Here is a 21,727-nt window from a genome sequence, read left to right on the forward strand (position 1 = left end):
CATCGGAAAATACATATATAATTACATATTGTTTTTGTGATTAATCACTATGCTTTAATTATGTTCAATTTGTAACAATGAAAATACATCCTGCATATCAGATATTCACATTATGATTCATAACAGTAGCAAAATTACAGTTATGAAGTAGCAACGAAAATAATTTTAGAGTTGGGGGTCACCACAACACGAGGAACTGTATTAAAGGGTCGCGGCAATAAGAAGGTTGAGAACCACTGGCCTATATGGTATTCTTCCTTCCTTAAATTCCAAGTGAGATCACTAAACAATATTGACTGATTGCCTCAATTGGTCAGGATTCTTTTAAAGTTTAAAAATATAGCTCACATGGCTTAAGCTAAAAAAAAAAAAAAAACCGGCTCCAGGAATACACTTGTTTTAGGCATGAGTTTCCAGGCTCAAAATTACTGAGAAACCTCTTCACCTCTAGGAAACTTCCCACAAAGAAGGGCACCTACAGATTCACATCCCATCAGCTTAGCTACCCCAGCAGTACATGCCAACTATCACTGGACTACTCAGTGAATCAATAAATTCCTTTTTATTTCCTTAAGCAAATTCAAATTTTGTTTCTGTCACTTGCAACAAGTGTTCTAAAATTGAACTTATCAAAGAGTTCTTCTCAATTAAGGATAATCAGATTCTCTCTTCAAAACTTGGAATATAAGAATAGGATGTATAAGCACAAAATGAAAGAACATGTAAGGAAAACAACAATCCAGACCATGATGAAAAGAAACATTATTGACACACTATCTTGACCTCTATTTTCTACCTCTACTACCTCTTTTCTATCTTATATCTTGAGCTTATTTGTTACTTCAGCTTATTCTTGCTCCCACTAGCACCATGGCCTGGATTGCTGCATAATTTCCTGAACTGATCTGACCCTAAAACCTTCTTCTCAGAAACAGTAAAAGGTAAAATTGTCAGCAAAGCCTCTGGGCTTTACACAGAATAAACAAGAACAGGTTTCCTCTTCCAACCTGGTAAGGCTCCTCATAGCATTTTAGGATCTGAAATAATTCATGTTACAACTAATGTAGTGGCCACCTTTGGATCAGGATGTGGGCTTCCCTAAAGTAGAAGGCTTCACAAGACAACTGAGATTCTTTGCACGCAAGTAATTATACCTGCAAATTTCCTGGGTTCTCAAGTTACTTAACATCTCTGAGTCTCAGTTCCTGTGACAATAAAATGGAGGGAATCACTGATTTAGAATAATAAAAGGTAATATATGTAAACTCACTGGTACATGTTCAGTACTTACTTTATGAAGTATTACCCAATTATCTTCTTTTGCTTAAATGTCTTAAAATTTATACAACAGTATTATTCTACAAATGAGTTTAAACAAAGAAACATTTACTTAAAAATATTTTATTTATTTACAGAGAGGGGAAGGGAGAGAGAAAGAGGGAGAGAAACATCAATGTGTGGTTGCTTCTCACGTGTCCCCAGTTAGAGACCTGGTCCACAACCCAGGCAGGTGCCCTGACTGGGAATAGAAACAGTGACCCTTTGGTTCACAGGCCTGCGCTCAATCCACTGACCCACTCCAGCCAGGGCCAGAATTTTTTTAACCTATAAAGTTTGCCAGTTTTTCAAATGTTTTTTTATTGTATTTAAAATTCATTTAAGGGATATACCGATATACAACTAGTTTGATCAGCTACTAATACACTTTGGTAACCCTTTATTTTTGTATTTAAGAGACAGTTCACTTTTTCTCCATGTTCCATACTTAGCTTTGGTAAAAATATGCCCTGTTCTTCATCTATTACTGAAGCATTACTGTTTCCACCCTGCTTGGTATAAGTAGCTCTTTTAGTGTTTCTCCTATGCTTTGTAGGACTCTTCTGATTTTTCTCAACTTCATTGCTTACATCCCACAACATTATCTTCCCATCATTCCCTCCAGTAAGCAGCAAATAAGATTCTGGCAGAAAGCAGACCTGGGATACCCCCAAAGTGTGGCCCTTAAATCCCAGTTCCTGTTCACACTTGACTCCCATCACCCTAAAGATTCGAACCTTACCATCTTCTGCACCACAACTAAAAATATTGCCACACGATGCCACAGACACAGAATAAGCCAGAGCAGGATTTAAAAGCTGACCCAGTGGTTGTAGGCTCTCCATTTCTTCTGTTTCATCCTCCTGTAAATTTGTAATCCAAAGTGGCCGGGCTTTCTTAAGGTTCCACAGCATCACCTTTAAATAAAAGGAAGTTACACAGTCAAATAGAGTGCTAGCCATCTTGCTCAACTACCATGTTTATTCTGCTTCTAATAAAATCATCAAAGTAGTCTGAGAATAATTAGTAGGATATATTTCCAGCAATATTAAGAAGGAGTTTAGAGGGCACTACAACATGCCAGTGAAATACTACCCTGGTGTTAAAACTAGAATGCCAATGGGCAATATGGTAGAATCTAGAAAATAAGATCCTGAATAACTGTCAATTAACAAACTCATTAAAGTGTAACCCAAATTCTTAATTTGCCAGTTTTCTTTAGGTCATTCTACCCTCATCTTAAAGTAAAATTGAAGATTATGAAATTTACTAATTTTAGTCTATGCTGGTTACAAGTAAAAATGCCTACCTTTCCCTTCCCTATCACCCAAATTAGCCATCCTAGGGGTTTAGCTAAAGTCCCTGTCTCTCCAAGAAGGCTTTCCTAACTATTCCAGCCCACTCTCTTTCCCATATTTAATTCCCAATCTATTAACTGACATATACTACTAGCTTGTCAGTTTCTTAAGGTTTAATTCATCTTTGCTAATGCATAGTACAATGCCTGGAAAAGAGCAGAAATTCCAAACATGTCTGTTGATTAATTTGACATTTTGATATATTTGGCTTTTTGTTATTGTTCCCTACCATGATGGTAGACCTACTAAGTTTATTTAAATGAAGTGCTAATTAAAATGAAATAAGCTTTGTGAATTGACTTTACTCTAGTGATTCGTTTTCTTCCTGTAGTAACCAGTTTGAAAAGAAAAATATTCTTAATACTGTTAGAGAACATACAGCTTTATTTTAATATCATCCCTAAATTATGACTCACAATTTAAAATGGACAAAAGACCATGTTTAGACAGACAAAAGCACAGATCTGAATTGATAAGATTACTACTGCTGATATCAAGAATTCGGTTTTCTATTCAAGGTGAACTTCTATCAACTCAGTCTACTTTCAAAAGTAAAATATAACAACATTTATATTCTGCTTCTACTAGGGTAAGTCCTGAAAATCCTTTTGAATTAAGTAGCCAACTATCGTTTTTTGGTTGAAGCCAACAGACTACTAACAAATTTTTTAAAATCTAAGCAAAATAAAGAAATGTCAGAAAATATAGCAAATATGAATGAGTACTAAAATTGGATATGGAAATAATCTCTGTTTAAAAAACCCTGAACACAGGAAAATAAACATTCCAGAATTTGCTAGCTTAATTATTGCAGGTACCCCCAAGTACTTCATCACACAGCCCCCCAAAGTACCTGGATTACGTTTATTGTCTGCTAAGACATCTAAACATGAACTATAACCGAAGTGTTTTCAGCAGCTTAAATATTTAAATAATACAAAAATATTTAACCTTCACAGATTCTACCAATTAATCATTTCCAAGTATTGAAGATTCCAAAATTGTTCCTGCCTTGATATTCTCTTTATACTTCTTTATTCTTCCTAACTGCCAAAGATTCCAAGGTGTTTCACAATTTCTCAACTACCTGTTCAAGCAGTATCACCCTCAGTAGAACTGATTAAGAGAAAAAAAAAAAACCCAAAAAACCAAGCATCTGGGGGTTATGGCCCTAGAACACATAAAAGGGAGAGAAAATGGACAACTGGCTGATGTTTAGATGTGAATGCAATAATATCAAAGTGACCCTGCTCAAAATTTTCTGCCCCTACAATAAACACGCAAATTTCTCCTTCTGCAAAAACATTTCTTTCCACATAAAAGATTCATTTCCAAGGAAAAAAAAACGACTCCTCCATCATCCTGGTCCTTAAGTGTTGGTAAAAATGATCTTTCAAACTCCATAAACAAGAAGAAACCTTTGAACCATTTATTTTCAGGTGCTGATATTGGCGGTGGGAGAAATCGTATACGCTGGAGAAATTTAGGATAATATCAAATTTCCAAAGATTTTTATAAGGAAAAAACTATTTCAGTGTTGGGTACACTAAGTATTTATTTAGTGTTTTTCTCAATACCTTCATATGTACTATAAATATTATTTGTACCTATTTAATATAAAACTAAGTGGTCGCAAGTATCTTAATAAATCACAATTTATTCTTAAGATCCTCTACTCTCAAGACTGCACATTCAGGGATCATTTGTACAGTTAGTTACTAAATTAGTTTCTCTGAACGTGTAGAGCACCCAAACCATGAAGAGGAGGCAGGTGCAGGTTCTTTCCTGAGCATGAAGCCAGTTTTTGGTATTGCTTTTGCAATTGTTATTGGCCACTGATGATTATTCTCTTCTTCCTTTGGGAGAGTATGCAGTCTAAGTATTAAAAAAAAAAAGAAAGGAAAATGTAAAAAGATCCCTGAGTGCTCTGGCCGGGTTGCTCAGTTGGTTGGAGCATGGTCCTGTGCCCCAAAATGTTACGGATTCGAGCCCCAGTCAGGCAACATACCTAAGCTGCGGGTTCCATGCCAGGTCAGGGCGCATACAGGAGGCAACCAATCAATGTTTCTCTCTCTAAAATCAGTGAACAAATCCTCAGGTGAGGGGGGAAAGAGAAGATCCCTGACAGTATGTTTTGCCTAATCATTTAAGCTTATCTAAAAGAAATGATGTAATTTTAATAATTTCTATAACAAGGATAGGTGTGTTGAATGTATCTATTGTGTGTAGCAGTAATTCAATTTTTGCCTTGAGATAAAATAAATGCATTTACTCTAAGAGAAATAACTCAATATTAACTTGATATGAACTCCTTTCCACTATTATTAACTACATTCTTGGACTCCTCCACAGGCTGGGTAATCTTAAAAGTTTAGAATAATAGAGGAGCCCTGGCTGTGTGACTCAGTTGGTTGGAGAGTTGTTCTATGAACTGAAAGGTTGCTGGTTCAGTTCCTGGTCAGAGCACATGCTTGGATAGTGGGTTCAGGGTCAGTGTTTTTCTCTATCTCTTCCTCCCTCTCTAAAGTCAATTAATAAATTTAAAAATTAAAAAAAAAAGAATAATACTGGGTACTTAGTTTTAAAAGATAAATTGTGGAAGAAATTAGTTTCACCTTTAGTAAGGAAATCATTTATTTATTGAGAGAGGGCAAGGGAGGGAAAGGAAGGAAGAAAGAGAGGGAGAGAAACATTAATCGGTTGCCTCTCACACCCCCCAACCCCGGTGACCTGGCCCACAACCCAGGTCAGGAACTGAACTGGCGACCTTTTGGTTTGTGAGATGAGTCAACCCAGTTATGGCAGGAAATATTTTTTAAAAGCGTCATTGTGTTGTCTTAGCCACTACTGTTACATCACAACCCAGTGCAGAAGGCAATCTACAGTGAACTTCTAGCAATTCTTAGCAGTCGGGCAATTACCTGAGCCTCTTTTTCACAAAATATTTAATTCTTATCCTGGTCTCTAGCAGTGGCCTGCCACTAAAGCTTCTCACCTAGAACTAGACTCACAATGGTAAATACGGGATGCCCACTTCTTATCTAATCTGAATAATACAGGTCATTTTTGCACACCTAATTGTTTATTGCCATGCCTAGTACTTAAGTAATGAACCAGTGACTGAAAACTAATATAGCTTAAGGATGAAAGAATGACTAGTCAAAGAGACACTGTACAATGTGCCTACTTAAAAAAGACATCTGCCTGGTTGTATAGGTCTTTTTGCATAACCAAGTGGGCAGATTATCACCACTAGGGTATAAAATTGTAGGTCTTACAGCGCTTGATCAAGACCTATGAGTGGAAGTTACAGGGTTACTGTGCCTGCTAAGTCTAAAATAATTCTAAATTAGACATTTTTGGTAGGACAATTCTTCATTGTTTAGGGACTGTCCCAGTACTGCAGGATATCCACTGATTCAGTTGCCTGAGAGAGGGGGAATGGCAGTCATAGTGACAACTAAAACCAGTTCATCTATTTCTAAATTCCAAAAGGGTGAGGGAATAAAAGGGTGTGGTAAAGATTGTTAGCCAAGAAGGTAGAAAGACAAAACCTCTGATGCTATTAACAGAATCACCAAGTCTCAGAAGAAAGATATGTGCTGGGCACATCAGTCACAACAAACAATGGTTTTTTTTCTGGAAAGCACCTGTTCCCAAACCAAGAACCTTTACTACCACATTATTCATGATATTCTGCTTGAAATATCACGCAGAAAAAATACAGGCTTTGGGGCCAGAGATTGCAGTTTGAATCCCAATTCAGGCAGCTGTGCAAACACTAAATTTGAATCTCAGTTTCTTCATGTCTAAAAAAGAATAACTAGCAGGGTAGAATTAGAATGAAAACCAATATATGTAAAGCACTGGCAAGTACTAAGTGCTCTCCAAAAAGAAGCCATGATTATTCTCACTCCAGTGATATGAGATTTACTCTCAAGAGGAAGCATATCTGCTGTGAGAAAGTTCAACCTATTTAAAAGCTTTTTCTTTTCTTTAGCAGCTCACTTTATTAAAAATATTGACTGATTGATTTGAGAGCGAGAGAGAAACATCGATTTGATGTTCCACTTATTTATGCATTCATTGGTTGTTTCTTATATGTGCCCTGGCTGGGGCTTGAACCCACAACCTCGGTTTATTAGGATGACTCTAACCAACTAAGCTAACTGGCCAGGGCTGAAAGTTATTTTATTAAACCAAAATCTGCTTCCCTATGACTTCTATTTAGACCAGCATAAGCATATTCCACGTTTCCCCCTCACGAAAACCAAAACTTAAATACCCGCAGTTCCCCACATAATGGTTTCTACATACACCTACTCTTCTGATGGCCTTCCTCTGAATTTGAGCTAATCTGTAATCTTCCTTTCAAAACTCAGAATGAATGTAATGTTCTAATCCTTGTTATCTATATACAATATCTCAATTATTGCACCACAGAATTCTAAAGTAAAAAATAACAGATCCAGTCCCTCCAACATTTTTTAAAACAAGCCATAATTTGTAGGAAGTGGGTGATGACCTCTGCCTTCAGCATGCCCCTTTATTTAAATAAATATTTAGAACCAAATACTTGAATTCTCAGGTTTTAAGAACATATTAAAGCATAGAGAAAGGAAGACTAAAAGATTAATGATTACTTTGTGAATACAATCTAACAGGCTTTGTCAAGTTAGTATGAAACATGTGCTAGAAGATTACGGTTCATAAATAACATAGGAGAGAATAAAAAATACAAATATATACTTAGCAAATCCCACTTAGAAATTACCCAATTACTCTTTGCAAAGCATCACCTGCATATCTAGTCCACATGACACCAAGCTCTGAGGTCTTTGAGGTCGAAAAGCCACAGAAGAACAGATATTGGAATGTCTCTTTAGTGATCTGCTAACTTTCTTATTTTCCAAATCTAGGATTTTGATTGCCCCAGAGTCATCAGCAGAAGCCAGCAGGTTTTCAGTTTCATTCAATGAAAGGCAATTGATTTCTTCTTCATTCACATGAAAATGGTCCAGGGAACCTTTGAGGGATCTGGCATCCAGTATGCTAATGGTTTCTCCATGGGAGGCATAGAGCTTAGTGGGGCAGGAGGGAGAGAATAAGACACTGGTAACTTCGTAGGCCCCCTGAAAGCATGTGTGTCCCAATGGAGTCCCATCTTTGCTCCAAACCATGAGATCTCCACCCTCAGCTCCAGAAGCCACTAGCCCTTCTGGACTTGCATTCAGGCAGAGAATGGGAGAAGAATGTCCACCAGTCCACTTGACAGCCATAATGGCCCAGAAGACTCTGTGAAGAGGGAGGAAAAAAACATAATGTCATGTTTTACTTAAGAACTTGATGGTAGGAGACAAATACAGTAATATTTCATTTAAATATTTTTAAAAAGACATTAAAAAACTCAGCAACAACAAAGGTATTTGAAGATCAAGTCTACAAAAGCCAAGCTGAACACAGGGTTGTGGCATATTAGGCTGGAACATGCTGAAATGGGCTTCCCTTGCAATCAGGGACCCAGGTATGCCTGGTTTTACAGCCTTTGACGTGAGGCTCACAAAAGAATAAACACTAAGTATATTTATTTTAAGTTAAGAAAAATTCTTTTTAAGAGTGGCTGCACAATCAGAACAATGTTTTAGAAAGTGAGCTCTGGAGCTCAAGTCTTTGGGTTTGAATAGTTCTACCACCTACTAGCTGGGTGACTCTGGGTAAGTTACTGAACCTCCCCTCTGTGACTCACTTTCCTTCTCTCTAAAGTGGGGATGATGAGAAGAAACAAGATGGCGGAAGAGTAAGTGGAAGCTACACTAACCTCCTCCCAGAACTAGTCTGGATTTACAATGTAATTTTGGAGAAATCATCTGGAATAACCAACCGAACACTAGCTGGAGAGAAGTCTTATAACCACGGAGAGACAGAAAAAGCCGCTACATCACAACGTGACCGGTAGGGAGTGCGGAGACGCGGAACGGCTGGCTGGGCTCCCACGGGTGGTAGCTGAAGGGACTGAGAAACAGCTCAGCAGCTGGGGGTTCCCCTTGAGAAGGGCAGGGTCTAAACCCCCAGCTGAGCTTCCCAGCCTACAACAACAGAGTGGAAAGTAAAATAGTATCCAGCTGTGAAAAGCGAAAAGCCACAGGGTTTCTTGCTAGCTGGAGAGAAACAGTGGGAGGAAAAGAGCTCTTAAGGGATCACATAACAAAAATATCTTGGCCCCCACTTACCCTGGGCTCGAGCAGAGGGAAGGCAGAGAGGACTAGAGACGCTTGGGGAGAGTTTGGTGTGGTGACTTTGAGGGGAGAACTGGGGAGGCAACCTACCGGGTCCCAGTGCTGACTCATCCCCAGTACTGCAGGCAGACAGACAAAGGCAGTAGATCCCTGGAAGTCTGCAACAGGCTGCCTAGGCCCAGACTGGTACATGATCTGATGCCACCAGGGGCAGATCCAGGAAGTGCAAACCATTCTAAGAAGCACCAACAAACAATAGGAGTCACAAAAATGGGGAGACAGAGAAACAACCCCCCATCAAAAAGAAAGGTAGAATCCCCAGAAAGAGTGCTAAATGAAACAGAGGGGAGCAAACTATCAGATATAGAATTCAAAACATGGATTATGGAGAAGCTCAATGAGCTCAGCAGAAACTACAAAGAACTCTCCAGGGAAACTACAAGGAACTCCAGAAAAACTACAAGGAACTTACTGAGAATTCGTCGTCGGCAGCCGTCCGTCTCGAGAGACGATGGTGTAGCTTCTTAAGAGTCTATCTGCACCGCCGAGAATGGCTGTGCAGTCCGACTCGGGAGTGACACGGTATCTGTCTCCTCCCATGTTAAATCGACATCTTGCGATGACGCTGGAGTGTCCTCTCCAGTGAAGCTGAAGCTACAGAGCCTGGGCAGGGTGATATGGAGGGTCTGCTGTTGCCCATGCAGCAGACCACCCCTCTCTTTGCAGCTGAAGGGTCCAAGGGAAAGACGGAGTCAATACAGCTTGGCTTCAGGTGCGCCGCAGGAGTTGCCGGTGTTGACTACAACGTCAAACCGCCTTAGGGACTCCGGCTCCGGATTTTCTGTCGGGGTTTACTCCCTTAGCCTTTCCCCTGAAGAGGTATGCCGCAAGGCAGTGGAGGCTTTTTGGAGTCAGAGTTTTCCTTCTCTGATGTGCCCTGACTGGAAGATCAAACCAGCGACACTTAGCTCGCAGGCCGACGCTCAATCCACTGAGCCAAACCAGCCAGGGTCACTGAGAATTACACCAGCATGAAGAAGGACATAGAAACTATCAATAAGAGCCAGGAGGAAATGAAGAATACGATCTCTGAATTTAAGAACACAACAGAAGGAATTAAAAGCAGGCTAGAGGAAGCAGAAGATCGGATCAGCGAGCTGGAAGACAATGTAGACAAAAACTCCCAGACAGTGCAACAAAATGAAAAAAGACTGAACAAGACTGAAGAGGTTCTAAGACAGCTGCAGGACAACATGAAACGTAATAATATCCGTATCATAGGAAATCCTGAAGGAGAATAAGAGCAAGGGATAGAAAACCTCTTTGAAAAACTAATGACAGAAAACTTCCCTAACATGGGGAGAGAAAGAGTCACGCCAGTACAGGAAGCACAGAGGGTCCCAATGAAGATGAACCCCAATAGGCCCACCACTTCAAGACACATCATAATTAAAATGGCAACATTCAAAGACAAAGAGAAAATCCTAAAAGCAGCAAGAGAGAAACAACTAATAACATACAAGGGAGCTCCAATAAGGCTATCATCAGATTTCTCAGCAGAAACACTACAAGCCAGAAGGGAATGGCAAACAATATTCCAAGCAAGGCCTACAACCAAGAATACTCTACCCAGCAAGGCTCACATTCAAAATGGAAGGTGAAATAAGGAGTTTCCAAGACAAAAGAAGGCTAAAAGAATATATCTCCACCAAACCAGCATTGCAAGAGATGCTAAAGGGTCTGCTTTAAGAAGATGAAGAAACAGAGAGAAAGAGAGGAACACGAGTACAAAGGGGGAAAATGGCAATGAATAAGTACTGAAAGAACTTCTACCATTTGCAACAACATGGATGGAACTAGAGAGAAGTATGCTTATTGAAATAAGTCAGGCAACAAAAGAAAAATACCTTATGCTATCACCTATTACAGGAAACTAATGAACACCACAAACAAATGAGCAAAATTGAACCAGAGGTACGTAAACAAGGAATAAACTAACAGTAACAACGGGGAGATGGGAGGGAGAGAAGGGGGTAAGAAGGGGAAGGGTCTAGTCAAAGAACATGTATAAATGACCCATGGACATGGACAACTGGGTGGGGACTGAATGTGGGAGAAGGGGGGGGGGCAGGGTGCAGGGAAGCAAGAGGGGGAAAAAAGTGGGACAACTGTAATGGAAAAACAAACAAAAAAAATTTTTAGTGGGGGGAAAAAATGGAAATATAAACAATGGAAATGCAAGTTCAGTGAATATTAGAAGGACAAGGATTTCCCTTCACACTATATATTTTCTCCCTATCCGATCTCTCCAGAGTTTGGCATTCTAAAGAAGTAAGTAATGACATAAGTTTCTTTGCCTAAAACTAATAAGACCAGTTGTTAATAGAGGTTTTTTTTTTTGACCAAGACTTTGACTGGAATGTCATGCCTAAAGGAGACATGCTTGGGCTCTGGTCGTTACCAAAAAGCCCTGAGGAACTGGGATTGACTTTCGAAGGTAATAAAAGCCCACGAGAATAAAAGCCTGGTACCTTGGTTGGTTGTGCAGTCCATAGCAATCTTTCCAGGGAAGGAATGAAGGTTGTTTTCCTGAAAGATGGCTAGAAGGGACCTTAAGGCACAATGGAAAACCAGGACGACTTGGAAAAGACAGGTCTGTACAGGCAAGGCTGAATGGCAGGTATGTGGCTCAGCTTCTGTGCCCTGAAGGGCAGACTAAAGGTCACCCTAAATGTTCCTTGTGTAAGTTCCGGCAAAGCAGAACTAAAGATCATAAGTGATCATTTTCTGCTCTTGTTGTGTTTATGCAAATGAACAGGATAAATTAAAAATGGACTTAATGTAGTCCCTTTAATGATAAGGAGGGTAATCTTAGAGAGAAAAATTGAGATTCAAGGAAAATCACAATGCTCAGTGTAGACTGTAAAGTAGTGCAGCTAACCGTCTTTAAAGTTTCTTTTCATTTAAAATTTGTTTTCATTTGAAAGTTAAACTATGTCTGTGGTATTATCAAAGATGTTTAATTTACAGGCAAGAAGAATGTCAAATGCCCTGCAACTGGATGTCTTTCCGATAAGACAGTCCTACAGATTTAGAGACTTGTATGTGGGTTATGTTACCTAAATTAACATGTGTTTTCTGTTTTCAAAGGGCATAAGCCTATGATCTCATTACCTGAGTGATTGTCTATATTATGTATAGGCCTCACTTAATCCTGTCTGCAGCGCTGCCTCCTGAGACTCAACTGTTTGGCTGAACTAAGTGGCTGGGTTGGTGAAGTAGGGGGTGGTCTGTGGGCTTCACTTTAAAACTAGTTTCTCTTTTCTATCCTAATGGCTTGGACAGAAAGAGCCCAGAGTTCTGAGAGGGGGGAAACCTAAAATATTTCCCTCAGCCCAAACTGAGTATAATGGGCAAAAGGGTTTTGGACAGGTGAGATGTACCTGGCACACCTTCCTCCAAAGAAGCCCTTCTTTTCCCTAATGTGGGACATTGAAAAATTAATCCCTGTCTTTTGTCATCTAGTGGTTATGGATTGAATGATGTCTTTTAATCCTGTTGGCAAACCTATTGCCCCCAGAATACAACAAGGATGCCAGCCTGTTTAGTCAAGCATGCTGTTGTCCGGGGACAGCCAACTGACCTGGAGTCTGCATGATCCTTCCCCATGTGGGAAGGCCACCCTCCCCTCCACACCCCCACTCTTATTAGGGATTTCTGGACCCAAGGGTAGGTAGGACGATGACCATGTCCAGCTTGAAGCAGCTAGAGAAGCTCAAGACCTTCACCCATTGTCCTTTATAAGATTATAAAGGGTCTTAAGTCTGAGAGGGAGGGATTGTTCTTTTTTATTGTTAAATTTATTAATTATATAAAAAAAGAATAATAATATATGAAAGGGTGAGGCAGGAGAGCTTGTAAATACGACCCATGGGCATGGACTTGCGGTGGGGATTGTTGGAGGAAGGGGGGTGCTGGGCGGAGGGGAGCAAAGGGGAAAAAATTGGAACTATTATAACAATATAATCAATAAAATATACTTAAAAAATAAAGTGGGGATGATAATACTATTATTTCAATGGGATAACACCCATTTCACAGGATCAGAGAAAATTAAATGAGATCATATATGTAAAGCACATATAACAGTGCCTGCTACATAATGAGTGCTCAATAAATATTACCATCATCCCTTCTCTCATTTTTATGAGGCTGGTCAAAGGAGCATCATATGTATTACACCAATGGTCATCAAAGTATGGCCTCCAGACTAGCAGCATCAGCATCACCTAGGAACTTGTTGAAAATATAAATGGTCAGATATCACCTTAGACCCACTGAAGCAGAAACTGGAGGTGGGGCTCAGCGATGAGCTTTAACAAGCCCTCCAGATGATTCTGACACATGCTGGAATTTGAAATCCTGTACTAACTACACCAATAATCGGTTGGGAAGCTGGTTATAAATGCAGACCCTTAAGCCTTACCACCAGAGACTAAATCAGTAGGTTATTTACTTTTATTCTCAAAACAACCCTTCTGATTGGTATTATTCCATTTTATAGATAATAAAACTGCATTTCAGAAATGTTCAATAATTTGCCCAAGGTCTCCTGGCCCTTAGGATTTGTACAGAAACCTAATATAAAGAGATACCAAACTCTTTAAGTAACAAAAATCTTTTTCTAACAATTCCACTCGACAATAGTTTTACTTGTTAGTATTCTTTAAAGTACAGAAAATTACTAAAAGCTACTAATAATTCATTACTGCTTTTGAATTTACGCACAAATTTTTAATCATGTTATCACCTACTTGCACTTACAAAACAGTAGTACTTTATACAAAATTTAGATTCTTGATATGCTAGGTATCTCAGGTCTATAAACTGGAATTGCCACATACTTCCCTGTTTTAACTGCCTATGGGCAAGTGAAAAAAGAAAATCAGTGCAATTTACACAACTCTAATGGTCAGACAAGAGGAAGCAAACACATCTGGACAAATTTAATTTTTCATTTCACCAACCAAGGGAGAATTTTCCTAGTGAAAAACTGCCATAGTTGCTCTACTATCTTCAGGTTTGACACCTGAATTTTGTGCCATGGCACAGGGTTAAATTTCCTAATATTGTTTTGAAAAATCATTTAAAATAATCTGGCAATCTCCTTAAATTTTCTATTCTCAACACAAAACTTGTTCACTCCTATTTTTAGCCACACACACAAATCACTAACTAGACTGCAAAAAAATCACTAACCTGCTGGTAATCAGTTAACAGATATGGCACAAAATCAGATAAAGCTATTTTCATAAAGACAAAATAGGAAGACAAAGATACAAAAAAATCTCAGAGGAAGCACCCAATCAGTATACAGATGAAACATATTAAACAGAGACTGAAGCAAATAAGTGTTAATGGAGAGGTTTGGAGAGGAAATGACTCAGAGGGAAGTAAAGAAAGGGAACCCTTGGTGATTTGATCTTTGCTGACAAGTATTGAAATACTAGTTAAATAATTTTTTACCGTAACAAAGGCTCTTGCCAAATGTTCCAGATAAACCAGAAATAAAGAACACTTAGCAAAATTAAAAATGAAAGATATTAATATTATTTAGGCTTAGGAACTGTTGTCTGTGTTGACTACTAACTTATCATATAATAAAGACAATATCCTACATTAAAATATGAAATTTGAATTAGCTATTGAAAAGGCCATTTAAGTTACACATAATTTTTTGTTTTTCTTTTTTTTGAAGGAAGGGAGGAAAACGGGTTAGAGGTAAGAGAAAACTCCTGGACCAACTCGAGAGCTCCTAGGAGAAAGGAAAAAGGAATGGATACTCCTCTTGAAGAGCCTGGAAAGGGGAGAGGAGAAAGGGGAAAATGGGGAAAAAAGAGGGGAAAGGGGGGAAAGGGCAGTGGAGATTCCTGGTTCCTCACCCAAGTAGGAATCTCTTCTACACATAATTCTGTTTAAAACCCTGTAATGAATCTTCAGATTACTGATCACTTATTTCCTAAATTAGAGTTTTAATTTTTCTATGGTGTCTTAACATTAAAATCTGAAAATCTGCCCTCTACCGCTTTAGGATTTTGGTTGCATACAGCTTTTGGATCCCTGATGGGGGTTTAGGTTTTCTCTAAGATTAAGAATAAGTCAGGGTTTCTCACAGGCAACCTAAGTAAATGCTGACTGGAAGACAAGAGTTTTAGCAGGTTTTCTTCCTAATACAATTCTTTTCTGGAAAAGGTTAATTCAATTTAAAAAATACATTTGGTTAAGCTCCGTGCCAAAGTATGAGGTGAGGCAATGCAATAAATGAATTTTGTATTAAATGGACTTACAGTCAATAACATACTTCCTGTAAATTTTTCCATAATAGAACCAGTATTAATTCTCAGTCTGTTAAGCTCATAAGACCAAGGTCAGCTAAACCTTAACCTCTGTGCACCAGAGTAAAAAACAAATTAAACTTCCAACCTCTATATCACATGGGTATCTACTGATTACCTAGTTTAAAAAAAACAAAACAAAAAGAGAGACCTAATACAGGGTACGTTAAAGAGTTGGGAAGCCCCAGAAACCCATACACTGAGGCTTTTGATTTTAGTCAATTAATATTTCTCATGCAGAGCATTGAACCATGAATCAACCAAAGTCCCCAAAATCATTTTACTTAGTCTGCAAAATTAAAATCTGTTACTACTTGAAACACATCTAAAGCCCACCATCGAAAAGTGTTAAACAGGTCAAAATTTTTCAAGGAGCCTCTGAACCATACACAGATTTTATTGCTAAGCTTCAAGAGGCTCTTAGAAAGGCTATCCCTACTCAAGATACACAGGATCTCCTCCTTTTAACGCTCGCTTATGAAAATACTAGCGAGGAATGCAGCAAAGCTATTCTCCCTATTAAACAGAGGGGAGGTTCTATTGATGAGTACATTCAAGTGTGCAGAGATATTGGTTCTAATACTCATAGCATGAATCTTTTAGCCGCGGCCATAAAAGGAGGAATAAAAGATAATAAGTTAAGATGTTATAATTGTGGAAAAATTGGGCACATAAAAAGGGATTGTAATAAAGGAAAAGGGGAAGGAAAATCAGTTCCACCAGGGTTGTGTCGCCGATGCCACAAAGGAAGATATTGGACCAATGAGTGTAGATCAATAAAGGACAGACAGGGTAATCCTCTTCCTCCTTTAAATCTTCCTGAGTCGTGAAACTTGGCAAAGAACCCAGCTCAGGGCCCAGCTTCAAACAATACGAGCCTGATTGCTCAGTTTCCTGTCAGCTCGGCACAACTTCATCAGCAGACGAATTGAAACCAAAATCCAAATTGTCAGTTTCAGATTTATATCATGCTACTAGTTTAAGTGCAGCCTTAGACATTCCAGCTCCTACTGCGTTTTCTTTATCCCCTGACAAAGGAGTTCAAAGAATTCCCACTGGTATTTATGGCCCCTTGCCTGCTGGCAGCGTCGGCTTACTCATAGGGAGAAGCAGCCTTACTAGTAAAGGAGTTACGGTTCACATAGGGGTAATTGATGCAGATTTTACAGGAGAAATTGAAGTCATGATGACTACAGATAAACCTATTTCTTTTGAAAAGGGTCAGCGTGTTGCTCAATTATTAATTCTTCCCTATATTCAAGAAACTCCGCGCCGGTTGAGCGCGAGGGAGGATTTGGAAGGAAGGAAAAAAAAGTGTTAAACAATCAGACTGCTGTGGTACATCGTCGTCGTCGTCGGCAGCCGTCCGTCTCGAGAGACGATGGTGTAGCTTCTTAAGAGTCTATCTGCACCGCCGAGAATGGTTGTGCAGTCCGACTCGGGAGTGACACGGTATCTGTCTCCTCCCGTGTTGAATCGACCTCTTACGATGACGCTGGAGTGTCCTCTCCAGCGAAGCTGAAGCTACAGAGCCCGGGCAGGGTGATATGGAGGGTCTGCTGTTGCCCATGCAGCAGAACCCCCCCTCTCTTCGCAGCTGAAGGGTCCAAGGGAAAGACGGAGTCGATACAGCTTGGTTTCAGGTGCGCCGCAGGAGTTGCCGGTGTTGACTACAACGTCAAACCGCCTTAGGGACTCCGGCTCCGGATTTTCTGTCGGGGTTTACTCCCTTAGCCTTTCCCCTGAAGAGGTATGCCGCAAGGCAGCGGAGGTTTTTTGGAGTCAGAGTTTTCCTTCTCTGATGTGCCCTGACTGGAAGATCGAACCAGCGACACTTAGCTCGCAGGCCGACGCTCAATCCACTGAGCCAAACCAGCCAGGTTGCTGTGGTACAAGGCAGAGAGAAAAATGTAATTAAATCTGCGTTAAATCAAAACAACCTTTCAGAAGTCAGTTGTCAAGCCAGTGTTTCTCATTTTTCTTACTGGAACCGGAGAGCCCACCAGAAATAGGAAAGTGCCACTATCCCCGCATTCAGGTATCAACTCAACAAACTTCTCATACAGATGTCTAAAGGGTCAAGCACAACAATTACTCATATCCTATTATGAATTACTTTAATTAGATAATAGATTCCTTCCAACTCCTAATGAGATCATGGAGTGTGGGTGAGGAAAGGTGGGGTATTTTGAGAGAATTTTTAGAAAGGGTGGAGTGCAACAGCTGGCAGTTCTTAACAGTCAGAATGACACTGAACATGGTCAGGAGGGTGATGAGCAGGTGAAATATTTGTATAAAGAGTAGGAGGTATGATAAGAAAAATATTTTCCTACTTTGAAATTCCACTTGGGGGGTACTCTGCCACAAAAAGTCACCTCATTGTCTTGGACTAGATTAGCACCAGAACCGCCTGATCAGATGCTTGAAAGCCTCTACCTCACCTACACTGTGAACGACAGGATAAAGGCCAACATCTTTCATAAGCGAATGATCTCCACTCTAAATAAACATCCTACTCCAGTCATACCTCCATATACCCACTTGTCCTTTTCAAGTGTCTGTGCCTTTAAAGCTGTTTAGTCTGCCTAGTTCTTTCCCTAATTTTCAGATTTATCAACTCTACTTATCCCTGAAGATGTTACTTGTCTTCCCAGACAAAAGTTGGTCTTACTTGGATGTTCTAAGGTTGAAAGCTGAAAAATGAAAGAACTCCGTGGGCTGAGGTTACCCACCACACTATCACTGTAATGAGTTTAGATCAACTTTTCTTCATGTTTGGGTTTTCCAAAGTTGGTCTTGACGTGGAGAAGCTGATAGCAACCAAAATGACTTAAGGGTTGTGCCACTGGCAACGGCAAGAATGAAAAGAATCCGGGTTAGAAGCCTGTTGGAAACAAAACAACAAAAACCTGGGAAGAAAGGGAAGGCAAACAGTTGCTGTTTTTATTTTTAGTGGCAAACAAGAAATGGAGTATGCACAGCAAGGGGGGTTCTGTTAAGATTTCTTACTATATAAAGACAAGACAGTGGAGTTGACTACTAAAAGAATCTGTAAACTTTGTTGTAATAATTACCTCATAGTTATTTGAGAATTATATAAAAACTCGCGTACAGGACCCTATTAGAGTGCCTGGCTCACATTATAGTTATTATTTCCTCTTACTAAATAGCCTTTAAAGGCTGTCAGAAACCTAAGCTATCAGCTAAGACAACGTAATATGACCAAATGCTTAAATTCTTTCCCTTCCAAAAAGCCTAATTGTACATTTCACATCATTCTCCCCATTGGGATGTCTAAATAACTAAAAACACGTTGCCTTAATCCGCCTACTAATCACTTGTTAGGTTAGTAGGGAAGCCTGGGAAAGGCTGTATTTTGACCGAAAGAATGAAAACACTTAAGGTTATCCAAATGTTGGGAGGAGCAAAGTTCCAAGGTAGCGACCTCACTTTCAGGATATACACTGGGACACACGTTCTGGTAAGTACCGGTACTCGGGGGAAAACGAGAAAGCCTAACCAGAAAACGACGACTTTAGCTGCCGGAGACAAAACAGCTTCAACTCAGCCGAGGGCGGCGGAAGTAGATATTGACTAGTAAAGAGACATATTTCATGCATTAGGGTGGAGTTTAAAGCAGGGACCTAGCAGACATAGGAAAATCTACCAGTAAGAGAGGCCCAGGAACGTCTACACGGGACCACTAGACGAAAAACAGGAAAGGGTACCGTAGACCAGCCAACACCGCGCCAGCGCCAGACTTCTACCTAGGCTTCCCGTCCCTCCTCGGTGCCTCGTGATGACCTCACCCTTCAGCGCCCAATCCCATGAAGCGTAGGGCGCGAGGCGCCGCAACCAAACAGTCACATCCGGGGCCGAGAGGAACAGCGAGCTAACCGGGTGTGCGTCTTTGCTTCTTGCCCTCAACCCGCATGGCGGAGCCACGGGTGCGCCACGGGGAGGACGTTCGAGTCGGAAGGTTCTAGCGTCCGCGCTGAAACGCGGGGGAGGGGCGAGGGGACGCCTGTGCGGCGGGTGCATCTGCCCTCAGTGAGGCGGGGCGCGCGGCGGACGCCCCTGGGCAGGGGCGGGCATGACGGAGGGGCCGCACGCTTAGCTGAGAAAGGGGCGGTGAGCGGTGCTGTGGCCTCTAGGCGAGGCTTGGCCTCCCCAGTAGAGACTGGGGAAGCGGCGGCAGTGGCGGCGGCCCTCGGGTCGGCTGGTGAGGCGATGGCGGCGCCGGCCCCAGGGACTGGGGCAGCCTCGGGCTGTGCTGGCTGTAGTGGCGGCGGCGCGGGCGCCGGCTCGGGTTCTGGGTCTGTGGGAATCGGGGGCCGGCTGCCCTGCCGAGTGCTGGAGTTGGTGTTCTCCTACCTGGAGCTGTCCGAGCTGCGGAGCTGCGCCCTGGTCTGCAAGCACTGGTACCGCTGCCTGCACGGCGATGAGAACAGCGAGGTGTGGCGGAGCCTGTGTGCCCGCAGCCTAGCAGAAGAGGCTCTGCGTACGGACATTCTCTGCAATCTGCCCAGCTACAAGGCCAAGGTGAGGGAGTCCAGGGCCATGCTTCTACCCCCAGTCCCGCTCCTGCGTGCAGCTCTCAGTGCTTCTCATCTAACCTTCTGACTCAGACGCCTCGCTTCACCATCCCGCCTTTCTAGTGCACCAGTCAATACCTTACCTCACATCCCTCTCCATAAAGATCTTCTCTTTGGATTGAAGTTCTGGTCTTTAATCCACCCCACTTCCGTGATACACTTTTTAAGGACCAGATGGTTTCCCATACTTGGTTTCCATCACTCACTCTACTTGCCACTGTCTTTCTCTTTAAAGACAGACCACCCCCATTGTTGTACCGTCAATATTCTGATCTTATTTATCTCCGCGTCCTCCAGGTAGGCTTTATTATATTAGATCTTCCTGCTGCCTTAACATCGGCTTTCACCTTTTACAAGCTCTGATTTATAACCATTTTTTTCTTTATTTTAACCCAGGTTCTCTTTAATTGCTTCTACTGTGTTTCAGGCTTCTAAGTGAGTGGTCCTAAGGCATCCTGCTTACGTTCTGTTATACCTATCGGCATCGCTTAACCATCATAGTACTGCCTCGTCCCACTATTATTGGCTACTTCCTTGCCAACTTTTTCCTAGTTCCACCTTGATGATATGTCTCTTCTGTTCTCTTTGTCATAGAATTCTGGTTTTGTTGCCTTTTTTTTCTTTCTAGATTCTTGTGCGTATTGGTACCTTCTTCATGAGCAAATAAAAAGGTCAAGTAACAGGGACAGTAGGGCTGAGAGGATGCTTCAGGCATCATAAACAAAAGGCCTCTAGCTTGAGTTCATTTGGATGGATAACAGCTATTCAGTATAGCAGTTACCAAGAACAGTATGAAAGAGGATAAAGTTACCACTTAGAATGTGGTGAACATTAAAAAAAACATTAATAACTAAAAAGGGAAAACATCCCTTTTTAATGCTAGGCTGCTGATGGGTGTCAGAATAATAAGTAAACATTTTCCATGTGAAATAGATATAAAATTTATTCTTTTGTCATAAAGCAGGTTTTAGTTTAATAAGATAAGGAAGGAATATTGCTCTTAAATATTATCTATCAAGTTGTTTTCCTACTAAGTGAAATAACATGTTAATTTACTACACTATGTTGTACATGGTATAAATATACAGTGGATACTAGTTGTAATTTATATAGTAGAATACAGACGATTGCAGTTTTTGCACTGTTTTACCTCATAAATGTGTAGACTAAGTTTTTATTTTTTCAGAAAGTACTGTTTTTACTTATGTTAAATTACAACATTGGTCTGTAATAGCTATGTTCACATGATTCAAGATTCATATAGCAATATGTAATACATAATGTGTTTGTGTGAGCCAACATCCAAAAGAAGCAAAATGCCTTCCTTTTGCCCCTGTCCCCAGCCACCCAGTTTCCCTTCTTGGAGGCAACCTGTGTTACCTATTTCGGAAGTCTTTACTACTTTGTATGTCTTTCTACTACATGTACTATTGTAGATTTGTACTAATAACATGTTCATTCAGATGTTGGAGGACTTTTTTTAAGTATCTTGAAGATAAAGAGATTAATTCAAGAGAAGTCAGATAGTCTAGTAAAGAAGCAAATAGTCTAATAGAAGAGAACAAAAAGGTATAGAAATAATGAACAAATAGTAGAAATTGCTTCTGTTAGAGATATTAAAAAAATACTAGAAGTTCAGAGAAAGGAGAAATTTATAAGTTAAGTGGAGGACTGGAGAAGGTTTGAGGTTGAGATTATATCTGAGCTGAATTTTAAAGCTGGGGAGGATTGGAACATTTTACTAAGATGGAATACCTTGAATAAAAGCAGAACCAGAAGATAGCAAAGGTTTTGTATAGCATATACTGTATTCTTATTTTTAAAAA

The 21,727-nt window shown here is 40.5% G+C and overlaps 2 protein-coding genes and 1 pseudogene across 6 annotated transcripts in view; 2 read left to right on the top strand and 1 right to left on the bottom strand.

Moving 5' to 3' along the window:
• Positions 1-1,365: 1,365 nt before the first annotated feature.
• On the bottom strand, positions 1,366-19,113 carry WDR53 (WD repeat domain 53). 4 transcript variants are annotated; one of them, XM_090278277.1, is made up of 4 exons: positions 18,974-19,103; positions 9,002-9,146; positions 7,475-7,970; positions 1,366-2,234 (listed from the first exon to the last, which is right to left on the bottom strand). In XM_090278277.1, exons 3-4 carry the CDS (start codon positions 7,952-7,954, stop codon positions 1,647-1,649), a joined length of 1,068 nt encoding a protein of 355 aa, XP_090134403.1. In that variant the 5' UTR covers positions 7,955-7,970; positions 9,002-9,146; positions 18,974-19,103; the 3' UTR covers positions 1,366-1,646. The 4 variants fall into 4 exon arrangements, with proteins under 4 accessions (XP_090134403.1, XP_090134392.1, XP_090134384.1 ...); XM_090278266.1 differs by lacking the exon at positions 9,002-9,146 and having other exon boundaries at positions 19,035-19,113; XM_090278258.1 differs by lacking the exon at positions 9,002-9,146.
• On the top strand, positions 4,356-4,556 carry LOC150021722 (small nucleolar RNA U3; annotated as a pseudogene).
• Positions 19,114-19,246: 133 nt separating the features above from the next.
• The window catches only part of FBXO45 (F-box protein 45), a 45,667-nt gene continuing 43,186 nt past the window's right edge, over positions 19,247-21,727 (top strand). Inside the window, exon 1 of one of the 2 annotated variants that reach the window (XM_090278307.1) lies at positions 19,247-19,848. In XM_090278307.1, coding sequence (XP_090134433.1) covers positions 19,537-19,848 — 312 coding nt within the window. In that variant the 5' untranslated portion in view covers positions 19,247-19,536. The remainder of the gene's footprint in view (positions 19,849-21,727) is intronic. The other variant, XM_090278298.1, reaches the window with a different exon arrangement.

The sequence above is a fragment of the Furipterus horrens genome, unplaced genomic scaffold (assembly GCF_987537825.1).
Source record: "Furipterus horrens unplaced genomic scaffold, mFurHor1.1.pri manual_scaffold_1, whole genome shotgun sequence".
Classification (NCBI taxonomy): domain Eukaryota; kingdom Metazoa; phylum Chordata; class Mammalia; order Chiroptera; family Furipteridae; genus Furipterus; species Furipterus horrens.

Bases quoted from the DNA above. Each gene is read 5' to 3' on its own strand.
- WDR53 (XM_090278266.1), bottom strand. From the start codon at position 7,954: ATGGCTGTCAAGTGGACTGGTGGACATTCTTCTCCCATTCTCTGCCTG. The intron at 2,235-7,474 runs GTGATGCTTTGC...TTTTATTTAAAG, and splicing joins CATGTGGACTAGATATGCAG to GTGATGCTGTGGAACCTTAA.